The sequence below is a fragment of the Tursiops truncatus genome, chromosome 2 (genome assembly GCF_011762595.2).
Source record: "Tursiops truncatus isolate mTurTru1 chromosome 2, mTurTru1.mat.Y, whole genome shotgun sequence".
NCBI lineage: Eukaryota > Metazoa > Chordata > Mammalia > Artiodactyla > Delphinidae > Tursiops > Tursiops truncatus.
In genome coordinates this window covers 52,860,353-52,879,291 of record NC_047035.1, presented here as the reverse complement: position 1 = coordinate 52,879,291, position 18,939 = coordinate 52,860,353, and the positions used below count along the sequence as shown (strand labels likewise).

Below are 18,939 nucleotides of genomic sequence, written 5' to 3'. Positions count from 1 at the left end.
TCTATTGCAATAGTTGATCAGGGAAATTCTGTATTTTTGGTACACCATGACTGAGAGAAATCTTTTTTTTTTAACATTCTCCACTTTTACACATGCAGGAACTCTTTATAAATATTATCTCTGTGATTAATCATAGGAGGTTAGAATAAAAATGGTAATCAGATTTCAGTTTTGCTATAGGAACCATCCTTCACAGATGAATATTCTTTTCCTGTTAAAAAATCTATACTAATATTTAGGTTTAGAAACTAAATCTTGTTCGTCTAAAACATACTGCAGGTCAAAATGTAAAACTGGATTAACCCAATTTATTAAACTGGTCTGCTTAAGTAAATAGCAACTACTTCATACTTCAGTTGTTGCAACTTTAGACAAAAATTGGATTCTTTTCTGATGAATAGAATTTGACACATTATAAAAACTAAAAATAAGTCATAGAATGAAGTTGACATATTGGCATTATATTCTTCCATTGAGACACAGTCCTACCCTTGTTTCATGAAAGAATGGGAAAAATGACAAACTAGAAAATGGTTCAGCTGCAGAAGATATTAACGTAGAGTTCCAAGGGAGAGAAGTCTTAGACCAGGAGTATTTCCTACACTGTGGGCAGGGCTTGTAAAATTGGAGTCTGAGAAATTAGTAATTTTCCTACTTTATCCATTTAGTACACATAATCAATAAATGGATTTCTTTTCTTTCATGTGGTTGTTTTTGCTAAAGTGTATTTACTTCTGACCCTTAAAATGTGCTAAAAAGAACAAAATGACCAATACTTTTTTGAAGACTCTCTATAATTTCATAAATACACTGTAGAAATGGAGAATAGATGGAAGTAGTAATCAAGAAAATAGTGATTAGAATAAGTATAACAGATATCCCTAAAACCTCAGTGGCTTAAAAAACAACAAAAAATCTTCCTTTCATGAAAATTGCAATGCAATTTCTCCTACTCTTATAGGTCTCCTGGGTAGCTTTCCTCTACATGGTGACTCTGGGGAATTCACTGAAGGTCCAGTAGTTAGGAGTCCACGCTTCCACTGCAGGGGGCAGTTCGATCCCTGGTCAGGGAACTAAGATCTCACATGCTACATGGCATGGCCAAAAATAAATAAATAAATGATGATTTTTGTTATTCACAATCTTTCCATTGTGTGGCTCCAAAAAACAATGGGTCATCAGACACTTTACAGGAGCCTCTGTATGGAGAGAGAGATAAATCAAGACACTCTGTACAGAACTGTGTGAGATGTTTCAGACACTCAACCTGAGTATGGCACATATCACTTCCTCTCACATTCCACTTGCCAAACTTGTCTCATGACCCCACTAGACAAACAGACTGGGAAATAGAGTTCATCTGTGTATTAAGGAAATTAACACTGGTTTGGTAAACATCTGGAAAGTGTCTATCACAGGTCATAACTGATAGCCTAAAACTGGAGGTGTGTTTAGTACAGCATATTAAAGTGGGTTGATCTTGGTCTTGCCCCTAGGATATATTTTAGCAATGAATTTGATGAAATTTAGGAAACAAATAATATTTTAAACAAAATAGAAAAATATAAAATGAATAAATAGGAAATATAATTCTACAACAAAAATATTTTAAAATCTTAAAATACTTACGCACAGATAAAAATAAAACAAAATTAAACAGGAATAAATATAAGATTCTGCCTTCAGGTTATAATATAATCAACTGCACAAAAAATGTTAACAGAATGTAAATTTTCAAATGTCTAGGTGAAAAACATTCTTACCACAAGACAATTCAAATCAACACAGTAAAAATATTATTGCTTTAATTTTTAAAGAATCCAAAATAAATAATTTTATTAGCAAGAATACAAATTTCTTGATTATAAGGATAATACTTCCAATTTAGACTGTGTGGATCACCTGATATCTATACTAAATTTTTGGGGGGAAATACTGACAAACTTAAGCAGTTTGTCAAACTCTCCCTAATGGAGAGTCCATTAGAAGGTAAAATGTTTGGAAACTGTCTCATACAAACAACAATAAATTACATAAGAGTAATGAATCAGTAAAAAAAGGTGCAGGGTGTCAGATTGCCTTTGTTCATATATACAAAATGGTCACGTGAAAGAAAGAGTAGACATATGTTTGCATACTTAAAGTCCTAGGAAAGGCAACATAATTTTAAAAACTCTACAAATGTTGCACAAAATATTGAACAAGAACTTAAAGAATAGTAAAGAACTTGTAAGCTGAAAATATATTACAGAAGCTAAGTACACTTTAAGACTCTGAGGAGAAGAAATTAGATGGGTTTAAAAGGAATGTAATATACATCTTTATCTGCCTATTCATGTCTAAGATTACAGGAATTTAAGCATTCTTAGCATGATGCTAACATGGTCTTTGACCTGGTGGGAGTCTCTATACACTCACTGTAGTTTTCACTAAAGGGTTTTTTTGTGTGTTACTAAGTTCTTTTATTAGTAATGCTAACACTATTCGGGAATTAGATTGGTCATGTGTCCCGTGAGTAAATAACTCTGATAAGCAAGCATTCTTCATCTGCAGATACACAAAATTGCAAAATTCTGTCTTGAAATTTATTAACAGGATAATTACCATGACAGCAACCCATTTTTAATAAACATTGTAATTACCATATCAAGCATCATTAAGACCTTCCAACCCAAGGGAGGAGGGGTGGTGGTGAGAAAATTATGTTTCATGAGATTGATTTAATGCAGTAGTCTTGCTACCAGAATTTCCATTAGTCGTTGTAGACATTTTTCCTAAACTTTGTTGTCCAGAAGTCATGTTGATGGGTCTAATAAAAATAAACTCAAACAACTCACTGCCAATATTTTTTAACTGTGACGTTTATAATTCTAACACAGGTAAATTGCATCTGAAGAATAAATTGATAACATGTCATCCTAATCTCCCATTAATTTCTCAGGTGAAGATGTAATAAAAAATCTAACAGACAAGGACAAAAAATTTCACCGCTTGTTCTGGATATAATGAAATGCAACAATCTACCTAAGTGAAATTAAAGTGGGGAGTATGTTTCAGAAATAAGAAGGCTTACAAAATGTTTAATGGATATTGGAAAAGATTTGTCTCATGTGTGAACAGTGTCTGCACAGATGAAAACTTATTAAGCTAACATCTCTGAATCTAATTTCTTTTTGAATTAAGAATAAGTTTTAATCAAACCCTAACCTTTAAAGTTGTATGACCTCTATTACCCTGTGAGCAATACAGTCATGGCTGAGAATAAGTGAAAGAATTATGGAAACACATTCTCAAAAAATTGTTTATACGCCCTCAAGAATCTCAAGGTAACAAATATATTTTAGTACGAGGACTTCAAAATTCTATGAACCTACTTTTTTTTTTTTACATATTGTAGAATATACTCTCTTCCTCCAAAGACAGATATTGGAGTTCCTTATGAGTGGCCATTGTTTCGTAGGTCAAATGAAGCAGTATTAGTATTAGGAGAATGCTGATTCTCATCAGTAATTCTGAAGTCCTAAAATTATAATTTCTTCATTTTATATTTCACATAAATAGCAGATAATCATTCATATGGTCTGAAAACATTAGCAGTAAAATCTCAACACAATATGACAGCCCACTTTTCAAATTAAGCTTTCATTCTTCCTCTAAACCCACCATTTGAGTCACTATTCCCCAAACACAGTTCACTTAATCTCTCTTCTGTGTCTTCAAACTACTCACTCATTATGGAATACATTTGGCTTTCCCTTCTGTTTATTTAAACCTACTGTGTAAGAACTCTGAAGAGTCGGGTATTTTCCCTATTTACTAGCTAACAAGTTAGCTTGCCACAGCTTCATGGAAGCTCACAGAAGACATGAGACTCCTGTCTTTGCTCCTGTCAGAAGCAAAGGACTTTATCACCCAAGTCTCAGATGAGCCTCATGTCGTCATAGGTTCTCCTCCTTCAATTTCCATAGGAGCAATGTGGGAGCAGTCCAGGTGAATGCTGTACATAGTTTGCGACACAGCTAAGGAATCTGGAGTTTAAGAAACTTCTGATCTTAAAAGGTCCTACTAGCAAACCTACCTAATCTTTGTCCCTGAGGGAGACATTACCTTTATTATCCTGGTCAGGAAGCGAATCTTTCTTCTGCTCTGGAGGCAGATACTGACTCTAATATCTAAGGCTGTTTGCTATACAAACATCCTGGAAAAAGAGAGTTCAGGACAAAAAACTACCAGAAGTTTTCAGATGCATGTCAAATCTCATCCTTCAAACTACAATGTCAATCCTACTTCTTTAATGATAAGAGGCCACAGTACCATCTCACTCTTCCATTTTCTGTGCCATCTGACACATCATTCATATTGTGTGGCATCATTTATGTTATTTACTTTCTTGCTTATCATTTGTGTCCCATTTAAATAAATTATATATTTCATGTTGTCTCTTTAAGTAGTTCAAACTCAATGAAGGTACAAATTATGTAATAAATTCCTTTTTAGCCTCACAAAATTTAATGCAACTATATTTTGAATAGCCTCTCAAATATTTGTGGCATGAAGAAGGGTAAAAATTTACTTTGTAAATGTCTCATCTAAACCACCAGTAAACAAATGGTAGTGAAAGAGTTTTATTCTACCTGTTGGGGGGGAAAATTAGTTAGAGTGTGGCAACAATGTTCCTATGCTATTGTCTGTCCTTTTCTTTTAAGATACTTTTTCAGTCAACTTTATTTGGTGATTTGGTGTCAAATATCAAAGAACATCAATTCTTATGGAGAATTAAAGAAAAGTGTAAATATAATTAGAATTGACAACAATCTTCTGATAAAATCTGGAATGGGATTAGTTTTCACTTCTAGGAGCTTAATAACAAGGACCTACAAGGCAAAATCTTCAAATCTATATTTTATGAATTAAAAATTATCAAATTATAGATGCACATAGTTTAGAAAGCCAATGATTATACAAAACACAACCTCAAGTATTTCTAATACCCAGAGGCAACCTTTCAAATTCATCTCTTAACCATTCTTGGTTTTGCTTTCATATTTCTAAATGTTTAACTGCTCTTTATAGATTTTTTTTTCCATTTTCACGTTGTCTTACTGATTTCTTCCTGTTGAAGAGAAGCCTTTAGTTCTCTTGTACTAACTCTCCGCCTTCCCCATATTCCTTATATTTATATACTTATGGTTAAGTCAACCGCTATTGTTATCATTATCCAAGTATCTCTTCAGAGTTGAACCTTGTAATATATTCCAATTAATTTCATTTCATACAACTCTTTCTTTGTGTTCTGTTATTAACACTTACATTTTGTTTCCTCAATCATGTATACACCCATCATTACCATATTATTAAGCTTTCCATGAGAAGTGTAAAATCCTTCTCTAAACCATCAGATAGCCCACTAGTTGCATCTCTCTCCTGAAGACATCCTTCATGAAGCCTCTTCTCCCAGACTCAGTCTGTCTTGGTTGCTCTTGACTTCCGAGGCACAGCTATCATCATGGTATTTTGCTTGGTATCATCTTGGGATTCCCTTCTATATTCTCCTATATACAATCTCCTATTTTTTAAATCAGTTTTGGTGGAACATATATAAAAGTCGTGTCCTGAGAAAGGGAACGTGGCAGAAATAATTTGGAAATCTTATAGGTCTAAAAATGTCTTCTTTCTTCTTCAATACCTGAAAAAAATATGTCTGGTTATGTAGAAAAATTCTAGTTTGAAAATAGTTTTCCTTCAGAATTTCAAAAGCTTTACTCAATTGTCTTCTAGCTTTCCAATTTCTATTATGCCATTTTGATTCCTAATTCTTTGTATGTGATCATTTTGGAAAAAATGAAAATCTCACTGGAAACATTTAAGATCTTCATTTTTATCCTAGTGTTTGAATTGCATGTGGATGTGTTTTGGTGTGGATCTTGCTTACTCTATGTGCTAGACACCTAGTGGGTGCTTTTTAATTAGAAACGTATGTCTAAATATGATAGAAATTTTTATTAATTTTTTTGAAAATAATTTCTTCATCTCTATTTCTCTTTTTGGAATTCTATTCAAACGTTAGATTAGCTGGACCATTTCTCTAATCTTCTTATCTTCTCCTTCTTCTTCCATCCCTTTGATTATTAAATTTTGTTTTATTCTCTGTAAGATTTCATCAACTTTATCTCCATCCCTTTTATTGATTTTTATGTTAACATTTTTAATATTCTAAGAGTTCACTGATGTTCTCTGAAAATTCCTTTTTTCTCTTTTCCTATTCTTGTTATGTGAATGCAACATTTCCCTTTTTTTCTGAGAATACTAATTAAAAATATCAATAATTGTGTTTTATTTTGTAGTTGGGCTCCCTGAAGTATCCTTGTTTCCTGAATTCTTTTCCCCATTTATTTTTCTTGGTTTCTCTCTTTTATTTTTTAGAAGATTGTCTCAAACGTTTGGTTATCTGGTATACTCACATCTAAGACTCAGTTATAAAACAGCTTATTGGTAGCTCTGTTGATCAACAGTAGGCTTCACTGTGAGTGTATTAGTGAGGTTGTTTTGACAAGGACCCTTTTGTCAGGATCTATAGCCTTTTCTCCAGAGATCATCAATTTTCCTAGATAGGAATTCTCCAATATTCCACCAGAAAGGAATTCTCACAACCAAGTGTCAAAAGGGATTGTGATGAGTATGTAACCTTTCACTTAATAACCCTGATTTAAGACTATGTTGCCTTTTGTTTTCAATGATTCCATGTTTCTTAGTTCAAAGTTTCTCAGGCTCAACATCTCACAAAAATAGATTTCTAGCCTTCTGCAGGGATTTGACTAGGAAGTTGGTGGGAGAAAGGAGGTAGTTGGGCACTGAATTGTGTGAAATGTGAAAGGAGATCTGAGTATTTAACTCTTCTTATATAGACCTTCAACCACTTCTTCTGTTTTTAGACTGAATTATACTCTAAGAGCTAAATGGTGTCTCCAATTCCTGAGTTATTAAGAATTCTATAACATTTCAGTATGCCTAGTTCTGTCCTCCTACATACTGACAGCTTTGATTCAATTTTTCTTTAGGATGCTGAGCAGTGGCCATTCCCTGATCTGATTCTTTTCCTTCAAAATTGTTTTCCTGTCATCTCCTCTCCCATTCTATCACTGTTGATATGTGTTTTGCTGTTGTTACTGTTGTTTTATTCCTTTATTATTGTTTTAGCATAGTTTTAGGGAGAAGATGTGAAGAATGAATATGTTTGAAAACAGCAGGTTTAAGTAGAACTAATCCTGCATGTTTTTCTTAAACATATAGCTGTTAGTTTTCAGACCCTCAGAAGCTATTTCCCAGAAAAAGAAGAATTGTAATTGATGAGCTTTTGATCAGAAATATTTGTATAAACGACTAGGTCAGATTTTACAAAAAAATAAGTTATGTGGTTATGAAATCTGCTTGTTTATAAATATACTTTTAAAGGAATTATACTTCATTTTGGAATGCTTTTAGAATTCTTAGGAAACAAAATGATAGGTCATGATAAACTGAGAAACATAGCTATAACTTCTCAAAATAGTAACACAGAGAAAACCAAAAAAATACATTTGGGTAGTTGCTTTATAAAACCTACATGGCCCAATTATTCTACTATAATAAATTTTAGAAAATTATGTGGGAAGAAATTGTTAATTTAAACTAATAAATCTTCCCAAATTGATCAAAATATTAATATAGTGTCACAAATATTTCAAAATATCTATCTAATAAAATCACCTCATTTTATATCAATCAGCATTGCAGCAGGTTCCTCTTCTGAAAATAAATTTCCTTATCAAAATAATGAGGAGTTAGCACTAAATTTTATTTTAGGTAGGTATTAGCTCTAAAGTCTAGAAACTTATGATCAGAACATGGGGTTTAATCAGAGATACACATTTTTACTATTATGAAATCTCTCCAGGATGGCTATAAACTTCATATTTTATGGAAGATTTTAAAAAGACAACCTATAACAAGGGATTCAAGGATAAATTCTAATATCATTTATTAGAATTTTTGTTAAATCTAAGCCATAGTTTGCCTCAGCTTGTTGTTGCAAATATAATCCTTACCTGCAGATTATTTTGTATTCTATGCCTATACTCTGCTCCAAGTTCTACCAATGTTGACAAATTAGTTTAGAAAAAGAAATAGTAATCTACAGTATAGTTGATGATTCTAAAACCATGACTTCAAGCATAAAAAAAATAATAATAATTAATCCTATTGTTTTAGCATTTCAAAACGTAGTTACGGCAACAGCACCTGAAATAAAGTTGCTCACTTGTTTATGGTTTATAAAAATGAATTTCTATTCAATCGACCAGTCCAACATCAAATCAAAATCCAAGTAGCAGATGAATCTTAAGACTATAATCCAATTCTAGATGTCAAGGTTGCCAAGTTTAAACTCAGCACTGATATGCTAGTCATGTTGCTACTGACAATGATAGGACAGGTTTTAAAGTATAAATATTCATGTAGAGAAAACATACTTGAGCCTAAAAACTGTGTTGCTTAAAAACTGTGTTTTTCAATCAAGGTTATATTTGGACAACATGGATTCCCAAAAAGGCCTAATTGTCTCAATTGTATTCTTATCAGTCAAAACATGTTTGAAAACTTACTATGTGAAGGAATTTATTTATTTAAAATTTCAAAATAGGCATAACTACTTAAAACGCATGTCTAGATCCCCATAAGAAAGATCTTCTCTGGGACTTCCCTGGTGGTCCAGTGGTTAAGACTCCACACTTCAACTTCAGGGGGCGTGGGTTCTATCCCTGGTCAGGGAACTAAGATGCCACATGCTGCACAGCCATGGCCAAAAAAAAAAAAAATCTTCTCTGGAGCTGAAGGTAAGGTATTCCCAGGAAAATTTATATTATTGAGATGTCACATTTGTTTATACAGTCCATAATTGAATACATGTTATTCTCTCAAATAATATAATTTTAGACAGCTTTCTAATAAATCCTTGTCACCAGAAACTTACTGAAAGTAGTACTTCACTATGGTATGCATCACCATGACATTTAACTTAAACTACATAGAACAAGATGTTTGTCAAGTTTGGGTTGTGTGGGAAAAATCCCAAAGGAGGCGTAGAAGAAGGGAATAGAGCTAGTGCCTTCAAGCACGGCTGCTTGGAAGGTAACACAGGCCTTAAAAGACTAACAGGGCTTGGGAAAACTGGAGGGAGTCGTGCTGTCAGTTCCACCCAAGTGTGCAATGTGAACTAAGATCCTGAGGCACAACTGAGTCTGGACAGCAAGGGATATGAACAAACAGAAGAGTGGGTATAATGCAGAATAGTACTGAAAAGGCTTTGCAGTAAGAAGAGAAGCCTCTTTTTAAAAGTCTTTAAAAATGTCATTTCCCTCTTGTATTAGATTTTTAACACAGCAATACCATTTTATTGTTTTTATCAAACTTATTGGAGTGGCAATGCAAGTCACAATCTCTTATTCAAAGCCTTAGGGGAATGTTTTTCAGAATATTTCAGATTTTAGGAAGATAATAAAGTACATATACCATGTATAATATAACACAGCCAGCAGGCTCTGTGGCAACACTGTGTAATCAAATACATTATTTCCAGAGCAAAACATATGATTATTCAGACAAAGTAGGGTAAATAAAGACCAGAAAAAGTCTTTTCTATTTTTGTATTCAAGTCATTTCAGGTTAGATGTTGCCACCAATAAAATTAAACAAAACACACCCATTCAATCTGCAGAATGTTTTAGATTTTAGAATTGTGTCTAAGGTATTGAAGTTGTGTATTTTAAAACTTCATGACCAAAACTATAACAAAAAACACAGATGCATACTTTAAAAAGTTATATTATAGAAGTGTTTAATTCATTTAAATTAAATTTAGTGTCATTTAAAATTATATGTGAAAAACACTAAACATAGTATTTTTTTAAAGTATATGTTACTATAAATATTTGATCAGGGGAGGGGTGTCCAGAGGCTATACTGTTGGGAAGCATAGGGGTAAGGCTAACCTGAAGGCCTGTAAGGACAGGGAGAGAGCAGCACATAGGCTACAGACGCCCTAGTTATGCCAGGGGATGCCTAAGGGACTAGGAAATGCTAGAAAGATTGGATATGGGCTTCTTCTCTCTCATCCTTTACAGGAATGGTGCAAGCACCTGAATGTGGAAGATGAATCATAAATGCAGCCTTGTCACCCACTTCTCAGTCACCTGAATAATTACATGAGATACAGAACAGGATCTGATAAATCACATATAATTCCCATCACTTTCCCAACTATGCAACACTTACCCTGATTGAAAGAAAAGAAAAAAGGAAAGAATGAAAGATGGGTAGAAAAACAGGAACTCCTCACTTGTTACTTATGTCTGAATCACTAAAAAAATCCTTTTATTCTAACACTAGAGAGTTAACCAAAAAAATGCAAGTTCTTGTAAAACGACAATGGAACGATAGAAACCTATGCAAAAGACCAAACTGAATGTAGGTCCTTAATTTGTCTTGGTGGGGAAGAAAGTAAGGAGACCAAGAGGACTTTAAGTATATTTGCTAACAGCAAAAAGTAGAAAACTGAGACCAAGAACAAAAATAAATCAACAAACAATTCCAGGTGGCACAGCATTGCCCTACGTACTGATTACTTTCAACAGAATTGGATCAAAAACAGACTCTACACTGAGATTTTGGTCTTTCACAAGTCAATTCAAATAGCTTTGCTCATGATGTGCATTTTAAAAAATAAGAATAACAGAAATTACATATAGGTAAAGTTAACAAAACCAATTACAGTATGTACAGCATGATTTTTTAATACAAATATAAATATGCATTTACATATTTATATATAAGAAGTATATACATTCAACACTAACAGTCATTGGCTGGATTTTCAGTGATATTTATTGTCTTATTAATCTGGTTCTTAAATGTTCTATAATGAATATGTATCATTTAATTATAAAAACTATGAAAATTTCTAATGGAGATTCTTTCTTCTGGAAATATGTTAAATGAGCTATCACAACCATATACACTTGTCATTCTCAACTAAATAGAACTCTGTTTTTTGAACAAACCCTAGTTTTTCTCAATAGATGTAACAATAATAATAAAAAAAAAAGAAGACCTTAAGTTGTAAGACAGAAGAAACCTGTAGTAGACTTAATTATAGATTTCTGGGAAATTTACTTACAGTACACATCCACTCTGATTGACTTTATCGCTGGGGACCCCAGGCCATTCTCTGCTTTACAGTAATACCGGCCTCCTTGGTGTCGCTGAATATTTGTAATCCTCAAAGTCTCGTTGAAGACACTTGAGTCTTGGAATCTGTCAGAAGCACTTCCTGCTGTTTTGGTCCACCTGATCTGAGCAAGCATCAACAAAGATTGTTACTTTAGGTTGGTTTTCGCACTGAAAAATTAAATAGCAATTATTCATTTGAAGAGTTGGCTTTCAGAACTGCTACAGTGCCATTTTTGGCAAGTTATTGGAAATTAAGAAGAAAAGTTTATACACGTAATTCAACTATAAAAGTTTAAAATGCAATGTCATCATTGTATAGTGTGTATAATTCTAATTCAGTTGCATAGAGTGCATCCAAGTTTAACCAGTGTGAAGGGCAATATAAATATAATACAAAGGAAGTTAAATATAAGTAGTACACTGAAAATATGAATTAGTTTCTTTTTGCTGAGACTCTAAAATTCTCACTCATATTTTCGAAACCCTGTAAGGCACTTTTTATTTACTTAGTAAAGGTACTACAGGTAGGTTCTCACTTTCTTTCTGGACATGCTTCAGTATTTTAGTCAAAATTTTCTATTTGATTTGGATAATTTAAGCATATTACCATAATAGCTTATTGAAATTATGTGTAATTTTATACACCTGGTTGTTAAAAATGGTTTTATTTTTTTATGTTTTTGCTTTAATAAGCCCACAAATGACTTGTCTGTTTTGATAATTAGAATTCACTTTACATCAATAATTATTTTCAAAAAATGTGTAAACTTTTCCAAAGAGAACATTTCTATTAAACTGCCAAGCACTTTGAATATCTAAAACATTCCATTATAAACAATACCATTCTTTTAAACACAGCTGTGCACAACAGTTTTAGATTTTACCAGAAATAAAGACTGGCATTCAACTCAAATTTTGTGTATTTTAGCTTATAAAACATGGATAAAAGTCACATGATAGTACTGTAAAGTGATCTAAAACAGGATGTAAAAATGATTCAGTTTATTTCTCTCCTTGTCCCTGATGTATAACATATATTTTATTATTACTATGTTTAGGTTGAAAAACTGCTGATAGAAATCCTCTGGTCAAACACAAATGAAGAAACATAGAAAAATGCAACTAAGGAGTGGGCCATCAAAATTTAAATCGTTGGGCTTCCCTGGTGTTGCAATGGTTGAGAGTCCGCCTGCCGATGCAGGGGACACGGGTTCATGCCCCCATCTGGGAAGATCCCACATGCCGTGGAGTGGCTGGGCCCGTGAGCCATGGCTGCTGAGCCTGTGCATCTGGAGCCCGTGCTCCGCAACGGGAGAGGCCACAACAGTGAGAGGCCCACGTACCGCAAAAAAAAAAAAAAAAATTTTAAATCCTTTAATACTGCCATTATTTATGCTATTTTCATACAATGTTAATTAAAATTTATGATCTAATGACATTAAGTATCTTTAAAAAGTTCTCCAAATCATTACAATATCAGTATAAATATATTCATGCTTGCCCTTAATTGTGAATGAAACGAAAATGTTACCTAGAGATTAATAAAAACTGAGTAATTCATAAAAATAAATTTCAAATGTTTATCCAACACTTTGTGCAGAAAATATATACAAAAATAAATGGAATGGGCTTCCCTGGTGGCGCAGTGGTTGAGAATCTGCCTGCCAATGCAGGGGACACAGGTTAAAGCCCTGGTTTGGGAAGATTCCACATGCCGTGGAGGAACTAGGCCCATGAGCCACAACTACTGAGCCTGCACCTCTGGAGCCTGTGCTCCACAACAAGAGAGGCCACGATAGTGAGAGGCCCGCGCACCGCGATGAAGTGTGGCCCCCCACTTGCCACAACTAGAGAAAGCCCTCGCACAGAAACGAAGACCCAACACGGCCAAAAATAAATAAATGGAATGATTCCTGATTTCAAGCAGTTTATAAGCTGACTATTAATATGCTCATAAAAAGATGAAGGGTAACATGGGCACTGGTTTGATAAGTACTATTTCCATGGGGAAATCTAGGATTCTATTTTAACTTAAATTTCAAATTTTATAGGTAACCAAATAAAGAAAATTGAAATAAATAAGCAAATTACATAATTTTGTCCTTGTATAGAGATATGTTCTCTCTAAAGTAATAGATATTTCTAAGATATAACCTAAGATATAATAAATACCAATTACCAATTAAAATATGAAGTTTTCTTTGAGTATCACAATATGGTACCAAAATTGATTTTTAAAAATAAATATTTCAGAACATAAAAAGTTCAGGATAAAAAGAGTTATGGAAATGGCCTAGCAGTTTCAGATATTAAAAATATAATATTACGGCTTCCCTGGTGGCGCAGTGGTTGGGGGTCCGCCTGCCGACGTGGGGGACGCAGGTTCGTGCCCTGGTCCGGGAGGATCCCACGTGCCACGGAGCAGCTGGGCCCGTGAGCCATGGCCGCTGGGCCTGCACGTCCGGAGCCTGTGCTCCGCAGTGGGAGGGGCCACTGTGGTGGGAGGCCCGCGTACCGCAAAAAAAATAAAAAATTTAAAAAAATAATATTAATACAATAATTTAGTTACAGAATACTGTTACAGTATTGGGAATTGTCCAGGAATTGGAGGTGGGGGGAAAGAACAAGAGTGAGTGTGTGTGTGTGTGTGTGTGTGAAAGAGAAAAGTAAGTTTGAGAGAAGAAATTATGATATAGACTAGCAGTTATCAAACTTTTTGGTCTTAGAACACCTTTACACTATTAAAAATTATTAAGGACCCCAAATAGCTTTTGTTTATTGGAATTATATCTTTTCATAATCATTGTAGTACAAATTAAAACTGAGACAATGTTAAATTATGTATTAACTCATTTTAAATCATATTAATAAACTGAAGACATTAACATAAGGAACATTTTTAATCACAAAATTATATTTTTCAAAACAAAAATAATTGAGTAAAATGAATGGAATTGCTTTATAGCTTTGCAAATCTCTTTAATATCCGCTTTAGTGGAAAAGAGCTGTCTCGATAATTATATCACCTTCTGCATGCAATCTGTGGCAACATATTGCTTTGTTTGAAATATGTGAAGAAAATCTTGCCTCACACTGATATCTGGTAATAAAGGCAGCAGTGTTTCAATAGCCTTTTCAAATAATTGTGGATAGCCTTCCTTAATACTAAACTAAAACCCCACAATTGTTAGTTTCCTAACATTTGATGGCAAAGTAGAATCAAAAACCATATAAATGCCCTTTTGGCACTCTGTGAGACTAAAATCCATTGGTCTATCTTGCACTTTTAATGGATTGTTTACTCATACATGATTTTGTAGCATCATACATTAGTCATCTGGAAAATATGAATTCACTGAGTTATGCAGATCTTCCAGATGTTGTCATATTTCATTATATAATACAAGTCACATATATTAATATCATCAAACAGAAGAGTCTTTAAGTGCTGGGAAGCAGCGATACTTATGCTGGTAGATTTTCCAAACTTCTAATTTTTCTCTTGAAAAGGTAAAATTTATCATTAGTAATAAATATAACTAAGGTATCTTATTTGGGATGGCAAATTCACTTCAATCATTTTTGAGAAAATATTTGCCAAATACCCAAGTCTGAATAACCATTATTTGTATAACAATCATCCTTTTAAGTAAAAACATTATTCTATGAAAATAAGTGATGGAGACCTTCAAGAGGGTGAACAAGTAAGACGTGGAGATCACCTTCCACCCCACAAATACAACAGAAATACATCTACATATGGAACAGCCGCTACAGAACAGCTACTGAATGCTGGCAGAAGACCTCAGACTTCCCAAAAGGCAAGAAACTCCCCATGTACCTGGGTAGGGCAAAAGAAAAAAGAATAAACAGAGACAAAAGAATAGGGACGGGACCTGCACCACTGGGAGGGAGCTGTGAAGGAGGAAAGGTTTCCACACACTAGGAAGCCCCTTCACTGGCGGAGACAGGGGGTGGCGGAGGGGGTAAGCTTTGGAGCCACAGAGGAGAGCAGCAACAGGGGTGCGGAGGGCAAAGCAGAGAGATTACCGCACAGAGGATCAGTGCCGACTGGCACTCACCAGCCCAAGAGGCTTTCTGCTCACCTGCTGGGACAGGTTGGGCCTGGGAGCTGAGGTTCGGGCTTCAGAGGTCAGATCCCAGGGAGAGGACTGGGATTGGCTGTGTGAACACAGCCTGCAGGGGGCTAGCTAGTGCGCTACAGCTAGTTGGGAGGGAGTCCGGGAAAAACTCTGGAACTGCCTGAGGCAAGAGACCATTGTTTCTGCATGTGCGAGAAGAGGTGATTTCTGCTCCGTGTACCCACAGAAGGCAGAGCACTGCCTAAGCGAGCTCCAGAGACAGGCACAAGCTGCAGCAGTCAGCTTGGACCCCAGAGTTGGGCATGAAACACTAACAGTGCCACTGCTGCCACCAAGAATCCTGTGTACAAGCACAGGTCACTACCCATACCCCCTCAGGAGCCTGTTCAGCACGCCACTGCCAGGGTCCTGAGATCTAGAGACAACTTCCTTGGGAGAACACACAGTGTGCCTCAGGCTGCTACAATGTCATGCTGGCCTCTGCCACTACAGGCTCACCCTGCATTCCAATTATGACTACCATACCCCTCACTATCCCTGGCCTGAGTTAGCAAGGGAGCCCTAATTGGTCGCTGTTTTAATCCCCTCCTGTCTGGGCAGGGAAGAGATGCCTGAGGGCAGCCTACATGCAGAGGCAGGGCCAAAACCAAAGCGGAACCACAGGAGCTGTGCAAACAAAGAAAAGAAAGGGAAATTTCTCCATGCAAACTCAGGGGCAGTGGATTAAATCCCCACAATCAACTTGATGAACCCTGCATCTGTAGAATACCTGAATAGACAACGAATATTCCCAAAATTGAGGCAGTGGACTTTGTGAGCAACTGTAGACTTGGGGTTCGCTTTCCACACCTGATTTGTTTCTGCTTTTCACATTTAGCTTAGTTTAGTTTTTAGTGCTTGTTATGATTGGTGGATTTCCTTATTGGTTTCATTGCTCTCTTTTTTTTTTTTTACTTATTTTATTTTTTATTTTTTTAATTAAAATTTTTTTTTCCTTTTTTCTCTTTTTGTGAGTGTGTATGTGTATGTTTCTTTGTATGATTTTGACTGTTTAGGTTTACTTTTACTATTTGTCCTAAGGTTCTGACTGTTCATTTACTTGTTTGTTTTTGTTATTTGTTCATTTTCCATTTATGAGTGTGTGTATGTTTCTTTGTGTGATTTTCCCTGTTTATTTTTACTTTTACAATTTGTCCTACGGCTCTGACTGTTCATTATTTTGTTTTTTTTTTCCTTTTTTTTCTTCCTTTTCTTCCAAGCCATGAGGCTGGCAGGGTCTTGATGCTCTGGCCAGGTGTCAGGCCTGAGCCTCTGAGGTGGGAGAGCCAAGTCCAGGTCACTGGACCACAAGAGATTTCCTGGCCACACGTAATATCAATCAGCAAGAGCTCTCCCAGAGATCTCCGTATCAACACTAAGAATTAATTCCACCTAATGGCCAGCAAACTCCAGTGATGGACACCCCATGCCAAACAACTAGCAAGACAGGAACACAACCCCCGCCCCCCCGCATTAGCAGAGAGGCTGCCTAATCTCATACTAAGTTCACAGACACACCAAAATACACCACCGGACGTGGCCCTGCCCACCAGAAGGACAAGATCCAGCCCCACCCACGAAAACACAGGTACCAGTCTCCTCCATCAAGAAGGCTACAAAAGCCACTGAACTAACCTCACCCACTGAGGGCAGAGACCAAAAACAATGGGAACTACAAAACTGCAGGCTGCGAAAAGGAGACCCCAAGCACAGTAAGTTAAACAAAATGAGAAGACAGAGAAATATGCAGCAGATGAAGGAGAAAGGTAAAAACCCACCACACCAAACAAATGAAGAGGAAATAGGCAGTCTACCTGAAAAAGAATTCATAGTAATGATGGTAAAGATGATCCAAAATCTTGGAAATAGAATGGAGAAAATATAAGAAAGGTTTAACAAGGACCTAGAAGAATTAAACAGCAAACAAACAATGAAGAACACCACAATAAATGAAATTAAAAATTCTCTAGAAGGAATCAATAGCGGAATAACTGAGGTAGAAGAATGGATTACTGATCTGGAAGATAAAGAGTGGAAATAACTAACACAGAGCGGAATAAAGAAAAAAGAATGAAAAGAATTGAGGACAGTCTGAGAGCTCTGGGACAACGTTAAACATGCCAACGTTTGAATTATAGGGGTCCCAGAAAAACAACAGAAAAAGAAAGGGTCTGAGGAAATACTTGAAGAGATTATAGTTGAAAACTTCCCTAACATGGGAAAGGAAATAGTCAATCAAGTCCAATACAGCCCCATACAGGGCTAAGAGAGCCCCATACAGGATAAACCCAAAGAGAAACATGTCAAGACACATAATAATCAAACTAGCAAAAATTAAATACAAACAAAAAATATTAAAAGCAGCAAGGGAAAAGCAACAAATAACATACAAGGGAATCCCCATAAGGTTAACAGCTGATCTGTCAGGAGAAACACTGCAAGCCAGAAGAGAGTGGCAGGACATATTTAAAGTGATGAAAGTGAAAAACCTACAATCGAGATTACTCTGGCCAGCAAGGATCTATTCAGATTTGATAGAGAAATAAAAAGACTTACAAGCAAAAGCTAAGAGAATTCAGCACCACCAAACCAGATTTACAATAAATGCTAAAGGAAATTCTCTAGGCAGCAACCACAAAAGAAGAAAAAGACCTAAAAAACAAACCCAAACAATTAAGAAAATGGTAATAGGAACATATTTATTGATAATTACCTTAAATGTAAATGGATTAAATGCTCCAATCAAAAGACACAGACTAGTTGAATGGATACAAAAATGACCTATATATATGCTGTCTACAAGAGACCCACTTCAGACTTAGGGACGCATACAGACTGAAAGTAAGGGGATGGAAAAAAATATTCCACGCAAATGGAAATCAAAAGAAAGCAGGAGTAGCAATACTCATGTCAGACAAAATAGACTTTAAAATAAAGACTGTTACAAGAGACAAAGAAGGACAGTACATAATGATCAAGGGATCAATCCAAGAAGAAAATATAACAATTATAAATATTTATGCATCCAACATAGGAGCACCTCAATACCCAAGGCAAATTCTAACAACCATAAAAGGGAAAATCGAGTAACACAATAATAGTAGGGGACTTTAACACCCCAATTTCACCACTGGACAGATCATCCAAAATGAAAATAAATAAAGAAACACAAACTTTGAATGACACATTACTCCGGATGGACTTAATTGATATTTATAGGATGCCCCATCCAAAAACAACAGAATACACTTTCTTCTCAAGTGCTCATGGAGTATTTTCCAGGATATATCATACCTTGGGTCACTAATCAAACCTCGGTAAATCTAAGAAAATTGAAGTCGCATCACGTATCTTTTCTGACCACAACGCTATGAGACTTGATATCAATTAAAGGAAAAAAAGCTGTATAAAATACAAAAACATGGAGGCTAAACAATACGTTACTAAAGCACCAAGAGCTCAATGAAGAAATCAAAGAGGAAATCAAAAAATACCTAGAAACAAAGGACAATGAAAACACAACAATCCAAAATAT

At 35.3% G+C, this 18,939-nt stretch overlaps 1 protein-coding gene across 1 annotated transcript in view; it reads right to left on the bottom strand.

The window, feature by feature from the left end:
- MDGA2 (MAM domain containing glycosylphosphatidylinositol anchor 2) overlaps nucleotides 1-18,939 on the bottom strand; it is an 824,365-nt gene that overhangs the window by 377,312 nt on the left and 428,114 nt on the right. Inside the window, exon 3 of the mRNA XM_033851172.2 lies at nucleotides 11,210-11,384. Coding sequence (XP_033707063.2) covers nucleotides 11,210-11,384 — 175 coding nt within the window. The remainder of the gene's footprint in view (nucleotides 1-11,209; nucleotides 11,385-18,939) is intronic.